Source organism: Erythrolamprus reginae, chromosome Z, assembly GCF_031021105.1.
Source record: "Erythrolamprus reginae isolate rEryReg1 chromosome Z, rEryReg1.hap1, whole genome shotgun sequence".
NCBI classification, from domain to species: Eukaryota; Metazoa; Chordata; class Lepidosauria; order Squamata; family Dipsadidae; genus Erythrolamprus; species Erythrolamprus reginae.
In genome coordinates, this window is record NC_091963.1 from 43893443 (window position 1) to 43913867 (window position 20425).

Below are 20425 nucleotides of genomic sequence, written 5' to 3' on the forward strand. Positions count from 1 at the left end.
CATACAAATCTAATAAATAAATAAATAAATAAATTTTCCCATGCCTAGCCACATAAGTGGGTTTTCAACAGCTTGCAAAAAGCGAGGAGGGTGGGGGCAGTTCTAATCTCTGGGGGGGAGTTGATTCCAGAGGGCCAGGGTCGCCATAGAGAAGGCTCTTCCCCTGGGTCCAGCCAAACGGCATTGCTTAGTCAACAGGACCCGGAGAAGGCCAACTCTGTGGGACCTGATCGGCCACTGGGATTCATGCGGCAGAAGACAGTCTCGAAGGTATTCTGGTCCAATGCCATAGAGGCCTTCATAGGTCATAATCAACACTTTGAATTAAGACCCCATGCCCTTAGATGATCTCACCCAGTGGTTTCATGTAGATATTAAATAACAGGGGGGAGAGGACCGACCCCTGAGGCACCCCATAAGGGAGAGACCTAGAGGTCGACCTCTGACCCCCCACTAATACCGACTGTGACCGACCAGAGAGGCAGGAGGAGAACCACTGAAGAACAGTGCCTCCCACTCCCAGCCCCTCCAGCTGGTGCAGAGGGATACCATGGTCAATGGTATCGAAAGCCGCTAAGAGGTCAAGAAGCACCAGGACAGAGGACAAGCCCCTGTCTCGTACCTGCCAGAGATCATCCATCAACGCGACCAAAGCAGTTTCCGTGCTGTAACTGGGCCTGAATCCTGACTGCTGAGGCCTAGATAATCAGCTTTTTCCAAGGACCGCTTTCCCAAATTTTTAAGATTATTTCAACCCATTAGCGAATTAATGCTTACCTACATTTCTTACTTAACTGTTAATCTTAAATACCAATCGATTTCAATCATTTTGAGAAAAGAAATAGAAAGTTTCTAAATATTCTCTAATTTCACTCAGTCTTTAATAATCTAAATCAGTATTTTATTATAATCAATACTAATAATTCTATTAATACCAGTAATCAATTCCTAAATTCATATATCTAATTAAAAATAATAATTAAAGTTAAACAAAACAGTTAAGAAATATTCCAAACTTAATCAACCCTTCTCAAACTCCAATTTCTTTAATCTGAGCAGAACTCTGAACCAAACCCCTTTTTTTATTTTTTTATAACCCCCTTTAGTCTTCTTTTCCATTTTATTCTTTCTATTTCTTCTCTTGACACCTTTAATTTTTACAAATATCAGCTTTTTATATTTTTTCACGCAGTCACTTTCAATGTTACATTCTTTTGAGTCTGGTCAACCCCTGCCTCCCAATCACATCCTTTCGATTTTTCTTTTGTGCTAATTTCAATATGCTCATAGTAAAACATACAATCAACAGCCCGATCATGACCAAACAATTCACAATGGTTTTAATACTGTCATTTGTTAAAATAACCGAGTCATCCGATTTAATAACATCTCCTTTAATCAATCCATTCATTCTCCATCTTGCCAATACCTTGTTTTCCACATCCTCCTAGTTGTTCTGCAGGATCCTCTGCTCCTCTTTTCTCTTTTGGGTCATTTGCCTCTTTTGTTTCTCTAGTAATTCCTGTACAGTCTCTAATTGATTGTCTAAATTCATTCATAATTTCAAGAATATCATTAATGATTTCTCTAATCTCCAGGATCTTCGATTTCTCCATATCTACAGAAAGAACTTTTATATTTCCATATATTTAGAAAAGGAAAAATTATCTTGAACAGCCTAATATGTTATTTCCACCAGTTTCATAAGATGTAATGCAACTTCAAGGATTTTTTTCCCAGAGAGTTCGTTCAAAGTTCAAGTCCAACTCTGTTACCACAATCAAGGTTTCTTCTTTTATCAGTTTTTAAAGAATGTCTGTCCTCGTTAGGTTCTCTTTTTTTTTCTTTTTCCAAGGCCAAACAACAGATGTTAATTAAATAAGCAAATCATTCTCCCACCAACAGACCTTCTTCCAATAAATGGCAGCACCATTAATCCAGAAAAGAAAAAAAAAAGCCTTAATTCCAATTTTTAAATGTTTAGCCCAAACAGGGAAGGAAGGATTCAGAAACTTAAAACAAATTAAGTTCTTTTAAGTCAAGTTTTAATCAAACTAAGTATCCAAAAGCTACCACCTGGGTCAGCTGTCACCTTCTAATCCAGTGTTTCCCAACCTTTTTTGAGCCGCGGCACATTATTCATATTTTCAAAATTCTGGGGAACACTGAGGGGGCGGGGGGGGGGCCTAAAGAAAAGTTTGGACAAAAAAAAATATCTTCCTCCATTTCACTTTATTTCTCCCTCCCTCTTTCTCTCCCTTCCTTCCCTTCTTTCTCTCTCTCCATCCCTCTTTCTTTCTTCCTCTCTTTTTTGCTCTTTCTCCCTCCTTCCCTCCCTCTATGTCTTTCCCTCTCCCTCCTTCCCCCCTCTCTTTCTCTCTTGCTTTCTTTCTCTCTCATTCTCTCTCCCCTCCTTTTTCTCTCTCTCTCTTTCTCTCTCGTTCACCACACCGGCAACAGAGAGAAAAAGAAAGTGAGAGAGCCGGAGAGAGTGGAGGGAGAGAGCCGGCGGCTGTTGTCTTCACCTCCGCCAGCCGGCTCTGCAGCTAAGAGGCAGCAGCGATCAGCCCCCTCGCCCTCCCAGACGTCCCCAGTGCCCAGCCACGCGCCGCCTCCCGTTAGCCCGGCTGACTTTTCCTTGCTGCCATTTTCTCTTCATGGCGCAAAGCCACAGTCCCGGACTCCCGGATCACTCGCTTCTCCAGCCAGCAAGCCGGCTGCCGGAAAAGCATCGCACTTTTTCAATGCGTGGCGCTTTCCTGGGCAGATGGCTTTGCTGACCGGGGAAGCGAGCGATCCGGGAGTCCGGGACTGTGTGGCTTTGCGCCATGAAGAGAAAACGGCTCGGGCAGCAGGGGAAAGTCGGCCGTTTTCTCTTCATGGCGCAAAGCCACACAGTCCCGGACTCCCGGATCGCTCGCCCCAAGGCAGGAAGCGGCGGCGGAGGAGAGGGGGCAGATCGTGCCCCAAGACAGGAGGCGGCAGCGGAGGAGGAGAGGGGGCAGCTTACGGGGAACGGTGCTCGCAGCTGTCCCCCAGCAACTGCCAGATGCCGCTGTTTCCAGCGCTTTCCTGCTGGACCCCAAAGAAGGAAGGTGGGAAAAAGGAGGTGCGAATAATGAAGCTCTCCTTTTTCCCGCCTTCCTTCTTTGGGGCCCAGCAGGAGAGCGCCGGAAACAGCTGCATCGGGCAGTAGCCGGGGGACAGCTGCGAGTGGGAGCTCCAGGTCCGAGGCACCGGCGGTCCGGCAGCGCCCCGCCCAGCTGGAGCTTCCCTAGGCTTCGCAGCACACCTGGCTGTGTCTCGCGGCACACTAGTGTGCCGCGGCACACCGGTTGGGAAACGCTGTTCTAATCGACTCAATAGACATTAAACAGTTACGTGCTAATTATCCATCTTGTTCAGCTTCCTTATATCTCCTCCTCTTATTCAAAAAAACCAGTTCTCTTTAAAAAAAGAAAAAAAATTGGCAAATCATTTAACACAACTCACAATTTTCTTCCATTCAACTTTCAGCACAACTCTTTCTTCTTTCCAGATGACTTTTAACATAATAACAATTCTCTTCCTGACACGTAGTTGAGCTGTGGCTATGATGACCGAAGCCGCTTCACACCACTGCTGGTTGAGGCTCCAGGCAGTCTGTCCGTGGGATATGCAGACCCCAAAACAGACCTTTGCCAAGTCCTCTTCTTCACCCTCCTTTCAGGGAGCTTTGGGCCGATTCGATAGAATCGGCACCCCCGAACAGAGCGCTGAGGATTCTGTCTCACCGGGCCAGTGACCACACCCCTCTCCCGAAAAACATTCTATTTAATATCTTAAAATCACTAGTATCCTCCAGTTTATACACAAGAGTAAAGCCTCAAATAAACTAAGCAAAAGGAGATAATATGCTGAGAAAATTCAACAGAGAATTCTCACATTTAAGCTATTACTCTAATTTTTCAGATGAGAAAATAAGACAAAGATATATTTATCAGCAATTCCTCATCCAAATCTTCATACAAAAACCAGACAGTATCAATTGTAATAGCAAACCAAGAACACATTTTCATTGCTATGTTATAATTATTTCCACCATGACAAAACAATACTTATTTTAAAGTTATCTGGAAAATTTCATTATTATTTATTTACAGTTCGTGCAGGTAGTCCTTAATTTAAAATTTAGCACCTGTTTTAAATTATGATGGAACCCTTCAAAAATGCTTATAACTCAATTCTACTTTGGGGGGAAAGCACCTCAGAACAAACAAAAGGGTTTGCTTAATGATCACTTAACAACCACCACAAAAAGGTTGTAAAAGCCTCTTTATGACCCTTATGGCAAAGGGAGGGTCCATTATGCTCATAGTCAAGGAGTGCCTATATTGCATTTTACCCAGGAATAAAGAAAAACCAATTTTGATAACTGAAACCAAAAAGGCTTTCAGCTGTTCTTCAAGCATATCATGTCAGCTAAATTACTATCTTAAAGAACTACTTGATACTTAATTTTCGAGGCAAATTCACACCTTTATCCCTAGAGCAGTCTAATAGAAAAGAAGCATGTGAGTTTATTTAAACTCATCAAGTCCCTCTGCTAAGCATTAAGCTCTGTGCTAATTTAAAAAATTTATATCCTCTTCCAATATACTAATTAGTATATCAACATTTTCAATCCAAAATGCTTCAGTTTCACTATTTTGCTGAATTTTATCACTGTATAATACATTCTAAATTAAAATGTTTGTCCTAAATGTTTATTCTATAATGTCACACAGTCAACATAAAGTTTTAAATTCCACTGATGAAAAAAGAACAGTCATATAAAGTCCTATACAAAATGTGGGAAATTAGGGAAGACTCCAGCTTTTGTTTTTTGAGCTGTTTGTATCTCCCAATAGGAATTTAAACATGAATGGAGTTTACTTGTTTATAAATCAATGGAATTTGATTTGGATTCTGTCGTTCTGTTCTTTTCTAGAGCAGAACAATAGAGTTGGAAGATACTTTTGAGGTCTTCTTGTCCAACCCCCTGTTCAGATAGAAATTAAGTCTGTTCTACAATTTTTATTCTACAATTTCATAAGTGGTATCCAGTTGCTAATTATTGTGTGAATATTATTCAGCTTATGTATCTTTCATTTACCAACAAATCTGTTTAAGAAAATACTTAATAATAAATCCCTTAACAATAATAATTACATTTTTATAAGTTAAATACTATAAGTTAAATACTGTTCATGCTAATTGTAATATAATTTAGTAAAAAAAAAAAAATTCAGAATCTATAGTACATGCATTGTAGTCCTACAGCAAATCCCAAAATATTTTTATTTTGACTAAAAAGGAAAACCAATGTTAAAGACAAAGAAGCTTAATCCAAGAAATATTCCAGCTACCTGCAAATGCACAAGCTCCATTGTATTAAAAATACCCATGTTGCTTTCTGCTAATAAAAATTCTTAGTTCTGGAAAGGGAAGTTCTTTCTTTCCCCAAGTTAATATATGATTTTACACTGATACTCAAAATATTACACAGTAAACTCTACTGGGACAAACAATTCAGTCCTCTGTAAAAAAATATTAATTCTGAAATATTTCTTGTATTGTATTAGCTTTAGTCTCCTTTTCCAATATACAGCAAATGCTATATATAGTAGTCTTTATGATCACATGGGACAGGAATTTCAGTCACTAAGAGGTGCAATTGTAAAGTGAGATAATACACGACCAGATTCCTTAGTGAATTCAATTCTGGCATTTACTGTTGCTGTTAAGGAGTGTGCAGAACTCTTGAGTTTTCAAAGACATGCAGAGAAAAAATGGGGGATTCCAGCAGATAACCATCCTGAAACCATATTGCAAGCCCAACTCTTTTGTAGATAGTACAAATAGCTGTGCATAAGTCTATGCATAACATGCCTTAAGTAGTCTAGTTACAATTAAAATTGTTGTTTCATTTTTCAATTTTGGTTCAAACATAATTTTCAAATATGAAGGATTACATAGAACTTACTAGTGGAAAGTTATAAATGACTTGTGCCAACATAAGACAAGAAAAGAGAAAACAGATCTACAAAGGCCAGTTTGATTTTTAGGCAAGTTTTTCATAGAAAACACATAATGGAGACAGTTTATCATTACATTATTACTATCCCTGAATAGGAGTTTCAATAATCTTTCTATAATTTTTTTTATTTATTTTTCTATTACAATTATACAATTTCCAGAGAGATCCCTGCTTTTTACAACAACAAAAAACATATATAGAAATATTAATAGATAAAATATCCTCAGTAAACTCAAATGCAACCCATAACAAAATCAAGGAACTCCTCCATCAAAATGACTATTGACCACTGTTGAATAAACATTTTCTTTGCTTTTTGAAAACCTGTACCAGGAAGGAAAAATCTAAATCTAAAAGAAACCTAAAGATGGTGCCATTCTCCACTTCCATTCATTCTCAGGATTCAACATTGTGCATTTCTTTATAAGAAAACAATTTGTTAAAATTTCTACGTTCATTCTTTTAGGATGGGAAAGGCGAAGTATAAATTGTATTTTCAGCATGGCCATCAAATCCTACATCAAAGATTGGGGGCTATTCTATATATGATATGGGATATCAAGCAGAAATAAGAAAAGGGATAGCAGCCTCATCCAAAGCCAAATAAATTAACGTCTCCCCATATACCTCCATGAAACCAGAGCTTAGGCTGTTGAAATTGGCAACCTATTTCTTGTCAACTTAGGAAAGAAATGGTTTCAGACTGTAAAAATACATTATTAAAGCAAACATGACTTGTCAAATGCAGGGACACATCTATGTAGTGTCTTTGCAGTTTTATAAATAGATTACCATTTGTTTTTTTTTTCAATCCAATATTAAAAAAATAGAAATATTCCTTGATTTATGACCATAATTGGGACCAGAATTTTAATCCTTGAGATAAGCAGTTATTAAGAGAAAAGTTATGTGACTGCTCTGCACAAAATCACAATCATAACATCTCTGATTGCATTTAATAAGCTATCTTACAGGTTGTTAAGCATACAGAATCCCAATAAGGGGGAGCAGGATGGCTGGGAGGGGGGGGAGATGCGGATACCTCTAAAAGGTTTCAAGCAAGAGCTGAAAAGCCTCTTTGGCAAAATCCAAGCAGGGTTTTCATCCCCTGAGCAGAGACATGCAGGTGCCGCCTTTCCCCAGCCACTTACGGCACCCTGAGCTTATCTTTCTGCCTATCCATTGTCTGTTTAGACTTCATCTCTCTTTTATCTCAGGACTTGCTGAAAGAACTACCTGCCAAAGGACTTCAGCTTCCCTCTATGCACAGAAGGGAACTCCTCTGATGATGTACAAGAATGGAGCTCAAATCTTTAGGATCAGAGCTTCATTTCTGCATCCTGCCAAAGGAGCTCAGCTCTTTTCGCATGATTTTCAGCTAGCCGCTAGAGCAGATCTGGGCATTTTATAACCCCAGCTACATTCAGCCCTTTGGCGGGCCCTTTTGAGCTCATGTGAGGGCAATAGGAAATTAGAAATTAAATGTAAATAACCACGCCGCAGGAGGCAAGAGAAGCCGAGTGGATCTGGCTCAGTGCAATTGCTGTCCGCTACTTCAGTTGGCTGGTGGCAGCAAAAGGACATCTAAAATGCGTTTCTGCATCTGTGCAGCGCTTGGCACTGGAGGAATTGAAGTGGCAGAGTGGAGGACTTCAAGTTAAATTACATCAGTTCATCCCTTCACAGTACCCTAGTTTCTCATGAGGCCCCCTTGAAAATATTAATGCCCATCCTACTCTCCAAGTTAGAGATGGGTCATTCCTCTGAAGAGGCAGCCTCAGCTTGCAATCTTCTCTGTCAACTTCCCATCTGATTTTGGGGGGAATCTGGCCGGAATGATTGCAAATGGTGATCACAGGATAGCGAGGTGCTTGGTGATTAGTCATCAGTGCAAAACAGGTTGCAAAGCACCCAGACTGTAATCATGAATGTGGGAGTGGTACAACATTTTGCCAGGGCCTGAAATACTTTACAATATTTCCACGTGTGCATTCCAAGACCATCGTAATTCAGATAATCATTTACGTGAACAGTCTTTAAGCTGAGAATTATATGTATAACTGATTTGCTCCCATCGAAGCAGTAACAAGTACAGATGAGGAAAGCAAGATGCCAATTATAAAACGTACTCCTTTGTCCAAACATTCAGAATCCTTCAAATGATAAGGGAAATTCCAATATGCAAAGAGAAATGATTCTAGAAAATGTGCACGTCCTAAAATTATTTTACATTTATTCCCAAAACTATATTCTTTTTCCTGGGAATATGAGAAAGTTGAAACCAGTGGATCCTTTTTGAACACCCTAATATCAATAGATTTGTGTGTCCTTAATTCCCAATACGAACCACTATGCTGGTTCAGAAGCCAAATCTGGGAGCAGGAGGGAAAGTTCATACATTTATCCTTCATTTAGAAAAACTTGACAGCTGTTACTTAGAAACATAGAAACATAGAAGACTGACGGCAGAAAAAGACCTCTTGGTCCATCTAGTCTGCCTTTTTACTATTTCCTGTATTTTATCTTAGGATGGATATATGTTTATCCCAGGCATGTTTAAATTCAGTTACTGTGGATTTCCCAACCACGTCTGCTGGAAGTTTGTTCCAAGGATCTACTACTCTTTCAGTAAAATAATATTTTCTCATGTTGCCTTTGATCTTTCCCCCAACTAACTTCAGATTGTGTCCCCTTGTTCTTGTGTTCACTTTCCTGTTAAAAACACTTCCCTCCTGAACCCTATTTAACCCTTTAACATATTTAAATGTTTCGATCATGTCCCCCCTTTTCCTTCTGTCTTCCAGACTATACAGATTGAGTTCATTCAGTCTTTCCTGATACGTTTTATACTTAAGACTTCAATTTCTTTGCCAAACAAATGAGCAGGTGATGGGAGTTGGGCAATGGAGAAGAATAGGTGGGTAAAATGGCTGCCTTATTTAAGTTTTTCCTTCATAATATTCTTGTTGTTTCCTTCAGCATTTTTTTAGTGGTCCAAAGGAAAAAATAATAATTTCGAACTATTTACATATGCAGTATCATTGCCACAACAGAAGAAGCAATAATTTCACCAATCCTACTATACTAGCCCCAAAATTTGTTTCCCAATGATTACTCATCAATAATAAAGGTTTTTCTATTGAATATTTTTGTCAACATTGTTATTTTTCTGTAGCAATTCCCATGGTGCTGTATTGTATCACTAATTTTTTAAATATTGTTACTATGAATTGGTTTCAATACTGTACATTTAAAAATAATAGATAACTAAAAACTGACCATTGTTAAATTAACCCTGCAAATGAAATGTAGTATTTATATGTCTGTTTCCTCAGACTAGAAGACACAAAAACACACTTCCAGAGACTGCTACAAAATCCTTTTACAACATTAATACACAGGTACAACCAAAACCTGACCGACTTCTTTTTTCATATTTTTCTTCATGGTTACAAAGGCAGAATCAAAGTACTGTATACAAGAAAACCTCCTCCTAGATTACCCATGTAACCTATTAGTATTAAAAAGACAGTGCACTATAACCAGTTCTTAGAGTTAATTTACAAAATTGAGTTAATATTTAAAACTGCACTGCATATTAGTAAAAACATCTTATTCTAAGGATGTTAAAACAAACGTTACTTTAGATTCACCTTTTTTCAAAATGTTAGAACAAGAAAATTAAAAGAATTATGTGTACAATAATGGTTTTTTTTAATTGCTCAGGGATGGCATTCTACAGGATAAACAACTGTACTGTAAGAACAGCAAACTTACAATGTATCCTACAATTGACTTAAATAGAAAATCATTCTGTTTTACAGGATATAACTAATTTAGAGGTCAAAAGAGCAGCAACTGCACTAATGCTAGAACTAGTTCAGCTATTTTTTTCTTTGTTTCATTATAGGAAGTATGGGATGAATGCTAACTTCCTTTTCCTTCTAAGTATACTTACCAGCCAATCTTTAAACTTTGTATCTGCATAGAGATACTGCTGATTAATTTTCCAAATATATTACATATCTTATAATCTATGTCAAAAGTTATGCTACTGTATTTCTAGGAAAATATGAAACTGATATTTTCAACTGCTTGTATTTTATAAAACCTGGTTATGGATACTGTATTATAAAGTAAAAGATAAAAATGCTTTTAAAACTAATAACTTGCATTTTGGCATCTTCCTGGCTGTGTGATCAAAGTAATTTACTGTTAGTTTCTTCCAATTCCAGTCTAGTTAACCAATCCTGGAATTCCCTAACAATCCCCTTCCACGTACTAATAAGGAGCCACAAACTATTATCTACAGTAAGTTGGGTAGTATTATTTCTTTAGACTTATTTTGTAGACTTTTTAATACAATAATTTGAATACAGAGCTATAGAACATAAAGGTTTATGTGAAAGACAATATGGAAGATTAATCTCTTTCATAGAACTAGATTTCCTAAGAACATTTTAAAATATCAATCAAATGTTTAGTATTTTTTCTAACCAAAATTTATTAATTAGACAGCTTAAATTGTTTAATTATTCAGGAAACCAGAACAAACATTTTATGCAGAAATCTTATCTGAATACAATATGTATATATGCATACATGTATGATGTATAGATGTATAATGTTTTTATGTTTGTTTAGTGAGCAGAAACAGTTCATAATATACCACCAGGCACTGCTATACATGAGCTTGGAGACAAAAAAAATTGTTGAGCATATTTGTTTCACTTCTAATTATCTGTTACAAACTAAATATAAATGGTTAGGATAGTAACAAATACACGTCCTCCCCCAAACACACTTAAGAGATACATAATGTAAAGTAGATTAGCACAGCTCCTCAAAATAAGAATAGTACTTTCAAGAAGATTCTAATTTTAGGGATAAATGTCATATCTGTGAAATTTTCAAGGATTAAATAATATTTATACTCAAGGACTGACTCAGTATAATGTAGCCTTAGCCCATAAGAATCAGGTTCTACTCCAAAGCTACACTATCCATATGATACCAATGCTATTTGAATAATCAGTCTCTGGTATTTGTATCACCCAACAAAGTAACAGCTGCTGAAGCAAACTAAATACTATATAAAATGCATGCATATAAAGATTTTCAATATGCATGCATGAACTTGTTTTACAGTGATCCCTCGATTAGTGCGGGGGTTACGTTCCAAGACCTCCCGCACTAATCGATTTTCCGCGGTATAGTGGTGCGGAAGTAAAAACACCATCTGCGCATGCGCGCCCTTTTTCCATGACCACGCATGCGCAGATGGTGGAGCCGGGGAGCAACGAAAGTGCGGAAGCCGACAAAGATTGCTTTGAATGTCGGCTGCCCCCACCCTCCCAACACCCGCCCGCCCGCCGTTCACCCGCCCGCCCGCTCGCTCGCCCATTCACCCGCCCGGCCGCTCGCTCGCGAGCAAGAGGGGGAGAGATAGAGAAAGAGAGAGAAGGAAACAAAGAGATGAGAGAGGGAGGAAGAGAGTGTGAGAGGAAGAAGCAAGAGAGAGAAAGAGAGAGAGAAAGAAAGATGAGAAAGGAAGGAAGAGAGTGAGAGAGAGGAAGAAAGAGAGAGAGAAGAGTGGAAGGAAGAGAGAGAGAAATGATAGAAAAAAGGGGAGAAAAAAAGAGAAATGAGAAAATGATTGAAGCAGAGAATGACAGGAAAGAAAGAGAAAGACAGAGAAGTGACTCTTGGTGATGACGTATGACGTCATTGGGTGGGAAAAACCGTGGTATAGCAAAAAAACCGTGGAGTATTTTTTAATTAATATTTTTTGAAAAACCGTGGTATAGCGTTTCGCACTAATCGAGACCGCACTAATCGAGGGATCACTGTATATAGTTTTTCCCTTTTGTGGGAAGTGAAAATCATAGCTAGGAATACTCCACATTCTTTTCAAACATGTGGCTAAATAGCGGCATTGCTACAATGTTATTTCCAAGTTCTGAATAAACTTAAACTTCCACAATACAGTACGGTATTTTCTATTATTCATGAGTTGTGAATACCAAAATATTATATTCCTGTGTTACCTTGATATTTCCTAGTAAATCAGAAATCGGTTTAATATAACTATAAATATTTTGTTCTTAGCCATCTCTTCTGTTTCCTCTTTTAGTCTATTTGGCATATGCCAACCACTACTCAACACCTACTCATACCCCACAAAATTTACCATTTGCCTGTCGATTCCAATGAGCATTCAAGAACACTAAAGTTCTCTACTGGTTTTCATAGACGTTCTAAAGATTAATTCTGTAAATACTGATTAAACATCTTTTAATTTAGGAGCTCAAACTGCTGGAATGCACTGAGTTCTTGAAACTACTTTTCTATAGAAACAGATGTACATGCAATAACAGGCCCTACAAATGTAATTTATATTGATAACAATATTAAAACCATTAATATGAGAATACATGGATTAACAATATATCCTTAGTCTCGCCAAACTAAGTGAAAGAGAAATACAGAATATACCAAGAATATTAACTGGAATAATTATATGGAAATAGACATATCACTAAAATTCTGGCCTCCAGGGAGTGGGAAAGGGCATTTTTGCCCTACCCAGCCTCCTAGAAAAGCACTGGAGTTTGGGGAGAGCAAAAAAATGGGCCTTTCAGGTCAACTGAAACTTGGAAAATGAGCCATTTTCTGCCTCCAGAGGGCCTCAGGAGAGGGAGGCCATTTTCGCCCTCCTCACGCTCCTAGAAAAGCTCTGGAGCTTGGGGATAGCAAAAGAACGGGCCTTCCAGTTGTACTGAAACTTGGCAAATGGGCCATTTTCTGCCTGGGGGAGGTGTTTTCTGCCTCCCCGGATACCTAGAAAAGCTCTGAAGCCTGAGGAGAAAATAAAATGGGTGTTGCATCATATGCCGGGAGGGAGGTCATGCGTGCATGCACGAGGGTGCATGTGTATCCCCAATGCCCCTTTGACATGCAAAGCAAAAAATATTCACCATAACTGACCTAGACCTTCCATTTCCAACTAAAATTGTTTAAATAAGTTTTATATATTTTAATTCTCCATATGAGATGATCTAATTTATAGGTTTCAAACTTTTTCTAAAGATCTTTCAAAATACTTCCGAAGATATTTTTAAAAATATTTTCATTTAATTAATATTCATAATTAGGTTTTGAATCCTAATAACAAAAATAACAAACATGGTAAATTTGTGTTCTTTAAAAACTAGGAATACTTTATGATCCTAATCATTCAGGAACTGAAAATGGAAGTACTTGTCCCAGGGTTAAGTTGCTCTAATAGGTAGATTCAAATGTATCAGCTCCATAAAAATTCTACTGCTAACTATTCCCTTCACCAAGTTCAGAAAAGACTAATTATTTATAAGCATTTATTGCTATAAAAAAATTAACCGCTGTCTCCGATAGAATATCTTTTGATGAGAAAATACTTCAACATGGTGGCCTTTATACAAAATAACAGTTTCCTATTTCAGACCACCAACCTTGAAAGCTAACAGACCGCATTTATCTTTTTAAATGTCAACATGCTAATTCTTAATGCTAAATTATTATTTTTAATTAATTGCATTACAAAGTATTTTAAGATTAAATGTTATTATAAATTATAACAAATTTCTCTACAACCACAACTCTCTTGACAGCTTCCTCTTAATGATTGAAGTACTTTCTAAATTTCTTATAAATAATGAATTTTTCAATGTAGACATTAAACTATTATGCGTATGTAATAAAATACCTTTGTCTTTTGGGAACTGAATGTTCAACTTCTAGTAGTTTACCTTGCAGCTCCACTTTACCTGCAAATAGTAATACAACTCATTATAGAATGAATTATGTGCTCTCCCACTCCACCAGATCTTCTAAAGCAGTGTTTTTCAACCAGTGTGCCGTGAGACATGGTCAGGTGTGCCACGAAGCTCAGCAAGAGAGAGAAAGAGAAAGAGAGAGAAAGAGAGAGAAAGAAAGCAAGGGAGGGAGGGAGAGATAGAAAGAGTGTTTGGTGTTATTGTTTGATGTAGCATGTTCAATATCACTGAAAACGATGATTATACTCACATGACATGAACATCTTGTTTTGTCAACATATTGTTTTGTATTGTCTTATATTTATAAATATTCAATAAATATATATATATATATATATATATATTTTTAAAGAAAGAGAGGAAGAAAGAGAGGAAGAAAGAGGGATGGAGAGAGAGGAAGGGAAAGAGAGAAAGAGGGAGAGAAATAGAGTGAAAGGGAGGAAGAGAGAGAGAGAATTTTTTTGTCCAAACTTTTTTAGCCCCCCCCCCACTCTCCCCTGCTCAATGTGCCCCATGATTTTGTATATGTAAAAAATGTGCCACAGCTCAAAAAAGGTTGAAAATCACTGTTCTAAAGCCCTCCTGAACTGAATATGTAATAAGCAGGACATCACAATTAGAACTCATTTATGTGTTTTTAAAATATTGTAGGATGGGGGAAAGTCACAAAGATAACTTTAGAAGAGGCCAATTTCCAAGATAAATTCTCAAACTAGTACTAAGAGACTTTTCTATTTTAAAGTGGATGCTTATTATTTAACCTATTCTTTCCAAGATATGTGGAAATATTAACTGCACAAAGACATCTATATATGTATGTCTCCCTTGACGAAAAGAACAGGCCTCTAATAACTTGTCAGGAGAAACAGGAACTGCTGGTTTCGGTGAAAAATGAGCGCGCTCCCCACGCGTTTTTTCCTGGAAATACACCCTCTCATGCCTTCTTTCATATGCCTACTCCCACAGTCACCGGCTGAGACAAGGTTCCCCTCCTCCCCCAGCTCAGAGGTGGAGGAGAGCGAAAACAGGACTCAAATGAAATCATTCAGTTTAACCAGCCTCCCCCGTTCAGCCCGCCAAGTCGTCTTTCACACAAAAACAGGATGTAGAAACTGAGAGGTCGAGATGCTCAGTGAATGCCTTGAGAGCCAAAAAGAAAACTGAAATGACACCCAGAAGCAGCGGCGAATTGGGCTTTCAGGCCTCCTCTCCGGAAAGAGGCAGCACTCTCCCGATAGAGGAGGAGCAGCCCTTTGTTGTTTTCGTTTTAAACCGCCAAAGTTTGGCTTCTAATGGGAGAAGGAATCAACAGCCCCACACTCAGCAACTATCCCCTCACAAATTCGAAATGGATATCGGGGAAGGGGGAGAACGTAATTTAGAAAAGCCAGCGAGAATCGCCCGGCGCGCACGCTTTGCGCTTCCAGCAAAGCCTGAGGCGCAGCACGTTGGCTCCATAGAAAGGCTCGTGTTTCCATTTCCACCTGCCCCACGGACAACTGGAAACTTACATCTCTCTGCTGCGGTATTCCGTGCGCGAGCGTTTTAAACCGAGAGGGAGTCCCTGCGCCACGAAATAGGTGGCTGCTAGTTGGGCCCTGGCTCGTGCGTTTCTGCGCGCGCGCCTCCCTTTTTCTACTACTGTGGCCGACGTTTAGCGCGTCTTCTCCCCCTCTCCGACACGCCGTTTTCTCGAACACGTTTTAAATGCTTTTTTTTTTTTTAAGTACTGGGGTGGGGAAGAGAAAGAGGGTCAAATTATCGGTGCCTAGAGGTCTTGTAATTTCTATTCGCGATGCTTCCCCCCCCCTTCGAAAGAAACGGCTTGAACCCCAATCATTCCCGCGTTACCTGACAAAAGTGCCCGGGGGCTGCAAAGGAAGCAGCAGCAACCTCCTCAAGCGAATCTAAACAGTGCTCTCCCGGGCCCCCGAATAGCGCGGCTGAAGTCCTTCAGAACAAACTGCAGCCTAGTTATACCCGAACCACGCATCGAAATAAACACGTCAGGAATAGCCTTCGGACCAAATCCAGGGATTATAATCCGGGAGTAGGAATTTTAAATCATAATGACGAGGGCAATACGCAGAGGGGTGGGGCAGAGAGAATTCTTACTTGGGGGGGGTATTGGAGCAAGAAGGCAGCGGATGGTGCCCTGAATTGAGCGTACGGGTAGTAGGGAAGCTAAGATTGGGATGGCTGAGGGGACTTCACCCACCTGAAAGTGCCTCGATGGCCTTCATAGCCCAATTCTCGTCGGGGCAGTCCACAAAAGCATATCCCGTCTTCACAAGAAACTGACCGGTGAAAGGAATCTTGGACTCTTTAAAGATACTTTCCAGGTCCATAGGGCACACGTTTTCGCCCAGGTTGCCAATGTACAGCTTGTTCATCTTCTTAGTGAAAAATAGATCTTTGATTAACGACAAAAACAACAAAAAACAACAGGCACAGGCTGACTTCAAGCAAAACAACAACACACCCCCTCAAATGATTCTTGGAATCAAAATAAGAGGGCGGGTGCACAGAGAAAGAGAGAGATATTTATAATCGCAGCTTGTATCCGTCGGTCTTCCACCCACCCCTCCCTCCAGCTTCAGAGATTTTTTTTTAAAAGCCTGCGACCAAATACCGAACGTTCACTGAGCTACCCGAAGAAATCACGATGCGTTCGGAACTGCGATGGCGGTTTAAAAAAAGGGAAAGGGAGGAGAAAGGGGGGGGGGGGAAACTACTTTTTTTGTCTTGCCCCCAAGCCCCCTTGCAAGCAGCAGGCGGAGTATGAAAATGTTACAAATACGAGAGCGCAGGCACCGCCTCTTCCAAAAAGAAAGAGAGAGAGAAAGAGGGAGGGAGGAGGGGAAAGGGGAAAAAAATCACTTGAATAGTCCGGCTTTTTGAATGAGCCACGTGTTCATACTACCAATCAACTTCTCACGTGAGGAATACGAACGCCTCAATTAGATAACAGCAGAATTAAGCTCAGGGAGTCACAAAGGAGTAGAAAGCGAACTAGTTTTGGCCATTCAGAACATTTTTTTTTAAAGAGCGAGATTTGATCGGCTAGGACTCCTGACCGCGTGCTCTCTTTCCTGTTTTCTACTTTCTCCTTCGGATTTAGTTGCTGAGTATACGAACTATCTCCTGTATGCCAAGTTTCTCTGCCTTTCGAGACTCAGAAGCTCCCTCGTCTGGATCGGGACAATTGTATAACTACCAAGGGTCAAGAGAGGCGAAATTCCTTCCTACCTTTAACCTAGGAAAAAGGCAGAAGAGCAGGAAGGAGGCGGCCAAATGTGACACAAAGGCCACCCATTCGCCTTCCCCGCAATCGCTGGGGTTCCCCAAAGTGTGCTTGGGCCTGCTGAGTGAGTTTATTATAGCTCCTAAGGAACCTCCGTGGGATAACAAGGGCAAAACACTGATCTCAGAGCTGGCCTTCCACACAAATTAAGGGACGATATGCTACTACCACTTTTGCCCGGGATTTCCCGTGGTGGCTCTGTCTAGCGCCTTGTTCACAATTGGCTACACGCCAGAGAAAAACCAAGGGGTCTCGCAGAGGGCGGGAGGAGGAGGAACAACCGTCTCCTTGAAACAGCTCCCACCCACCCCTTTCCTTCCTGCATAATAATGTTTCTGGCAGTTTGATGAGCGTTTGTTGCATCGATTCTAGAGCTCAACGTTATGAATCGGAGGACAAAGGGGTGGAGGCCAGTTGGAGGGTGATTAAAAAGTGGGAGTGCTCAGGGGGAGAGGACAATGTGCTCCTCTGGATGTCTCCCCCTTCCTAAGCTGCTTCCTTCCTCCATTATTTCAAATTTAGTAATGGTGATTTCTGCTTCAGAAAATGGGAGTGATTGGACCACATAGCCCTGCAATTACCATAGAACAGAGGAATCCATCTACCCCATTCTCCTCCCCTCTTTGGTTCAAGGAACCATTCATAATTTTCAACATTTGTAAGTGTACAATGGTGGGTTTGTGGTGGGGGGGAGTAGAATGTGTGGAGCCTGGTTCCAGGGCAAACAAAATGAAGCCTGAAGATGAAGACAGAGTATGGAAATGAAAGCCAGCACTGTATTTCATAGCTAGGAATCCAGTAGGTTTTAAGAATTCCCTTTAGTTTCAAAGGATTCATTTATTCTGCATTGCTGGAGGAAGTAGTTATAATGGGTAATTACAACGTTCAGCATTTGATTTAGTTCACAATGACAATTCCTGCACTAATTTTTTTTGTGAAAGTATGCAGAAAATAGTTATATTGTCAATTTTGCAGTTAAACAAATTGACTACAGAAATACTAAATATTTTTAGTTAACACTGTTGCTATACCTATGCTTTTTGTCAAATCAATTGTAGAATAAATACTGAAAGAAAATTGATGCATCATAGTTTTGATACATTGTATCGGAAACATGTGTAAGAAGCAAATGCATAAATTGCTATATTTTAACAGTCATTAATAAACAGCTTTGTGATATTAAAATTCTTTTCTTTGATTTGAATTTTTTTTAGGTATGAAAAAGTATTTTAACAGATAAACTGCTAAACCAGATCAACTCCCAATAAAATAATTAGGTGAACATACCATACATTTTCTATAATATTCTAAATACATTTTTGCAAAGCAAGTTAAAATAAGAGCTTACGCTGTCTTATTTCCAAAGCTATAATTTTAGAAACAATTTATAAAATTCATATGCAATTAAGTTTCTATAAATGTGACAAACATTTAACATTTCAGGTGTTTTATGTTAATACGAAATATTTTCTTAACTGAAAAGAAACAACTTAAGATATCTTTCAGATTTAATTATGCATTTATGAAATCAGCTACTCAATGAAATTTGAGTGAATTTTGAATTGATGAACATACATGGTAAGACCCATGACTTAAGTTTCTATCAAATAGGTACCTTAAATTTTCATTGACAAGAAGTATTTTTAAATATAAAATATCTATTCTACTACATTAAATGGTAAAAATATAAATATTTTATGAGGAAAAATCCAATTTCTAACAAATGTATTGTTCATTTAGGGCAAATGAAAAAATTATAAGGTACATCTCAAACATTTGATAACAATTTGCAACTAAAATATTAGTTTATAAATTAACATTTCAAAATGTTCAGTTGCTTTTAAAAGGTTCACTATTGATAAAAATACATGGTCACTGAAATTACAATGGAATGATTACTTTAAAACAATACCAGAAAATTCCAATCTGATTTAATCTAATTACAAGTATAATGTATATCTGTTTCTTAATATATATATGTGTTTATACAATTCTTTGACATTTTAAATTAACAATTTAAAACTTTTAATTCTCTTAAGGATCGGAGTTCTGGAAAAAACGGTAATAAAGCTGAGGTGGAGTGTTTAAAATATTCTGAAATTTTGAGTTACACTAAGATTTATCGTTAGGTATAGGTACACAAAGTACTGTAACGGTTCTTGCAATTGGAAAAGGTAAGTCTCTATTTGAAGAACTGAGATTTGTCTTGAATTCTGATCTCTTTTTACAGAATTAAGCTCCTTGGATGAATATTCTAATACAGCTATCATTCATGCTACCCTCTAGGAGTCCGATAAAGCTGTTTATAGGCAACTGTTAGGGATACGATAGAATTTTTTAAAGCACCACATTTCAGATAAGCAAGGAAGACAGGAGAAAATGGATTCCCGAAATTACAGGGATGGAGGGGGGTGGAATTACTCTAAAGCAGAACTCTAAGTGTTGGGGGGAAATGTCATTGGTCAGCTTTGCTTTCCCTCCCCTTCCTTATTTTCCTCTCCGCCTCCACCCTGAATTTAGCATAATTATAACTTCCTATAGCATGTCATGGATACATTTAATCGGCTCAAAAGTATCCGCTGCTGATTCATATATGAACATCCGTTCTTTATCCGGTGTTGATATCACAAAGCATAATCCTAAACGAGTCTATTTTAAAATAAGGGGCGCTGAGTTACATGTAGCTTACTACAAGGAAAGCCTTGAACTCAAACCACAAGTACGTATGGCTTTGCGCTCATCCAATTTGTCAAGGTTGAAAAAAGACATCTTATTAAAAATAAGATATTCTTTCCTCCTCCCGTTTTATTGATTTACTTTCTACTTTGAGCATTAACTGATACTGAAGTACACCCCCCACCCCAGAAAAGGAAATGAAGGGGTGGGAAAGGTCTCAGCCAACCTCGTCACGTAACACGCGGTTGCAATTCTCCAGCCAACGCGAACTGCAGGGAAACGGCCGTAGTAATCGTAGTAAGCCGCACGTTAGCTCCAGGATCTGATTCTTGCTTATGTGTAACAGGAACGCGCCCTATTGGTCCACACGTCTACCTATTGCAGTGCTCAATCACAGTAGCGCTGGCGACAGCAGCTCTCTGATTGGCTCCCGCTTCTCTCCATTCACGGACTTTGGGGGCAGTCTTCGGTGCACTTCTGGCTGTGGCGCGAAACTCGCTTGTCTCGCCTCGCGCGGTCGCGCTTTTGTATACTTGAGACTTCTTTTGTTTCCCATGGTGATGGTTTGTAGGG

The 20425-nt window shown here is 39.0% G+C and overlaps 1 protein-coding gene across 11 annotated transcripts in view; it reads right to left on the reverse strand.

Moving 5' to 3' along the window:
* IGF2BP3 (insulin like growth factor 2 mRNA binding protein 3) overlaps nt 1-20193 on the reverse strand; it is a 90794-nt gene extending 70601 nt beyond the window's left edge. For 4 of the 11 annotated variants that reach the window (XM_070766994.1, XM_070766991.1, XM_070766985.1 and 1 more), the window contains exons 1-3: nt 20079-20160; nt 16091-16285; nt 13803-13863 (exon numbers count right to left, since the gene is read on the reverse strand). In XM_070766994.1, the coding sequence (XP_070623095.1) occupies nt 13803-13863; nt 16091-16265 (236 nt within the window). In that variant the 5' untranslated portion in view covers nt 16266-16285; nt 20079-20160. Of the gene's footprint in view, nt 1-13802; nt 13864-15383; nt 15407-16090; nt 16535-20078 lie in introns of those variants that run through there. The other 7 variants (XM_070766995.1, XM_070766989.1, XM_070766987.1 and 4 more) reach the window with 4 other exon arrangements.
* Nucleotides 20194-20425: the final 232 nt, after the last annotated feature.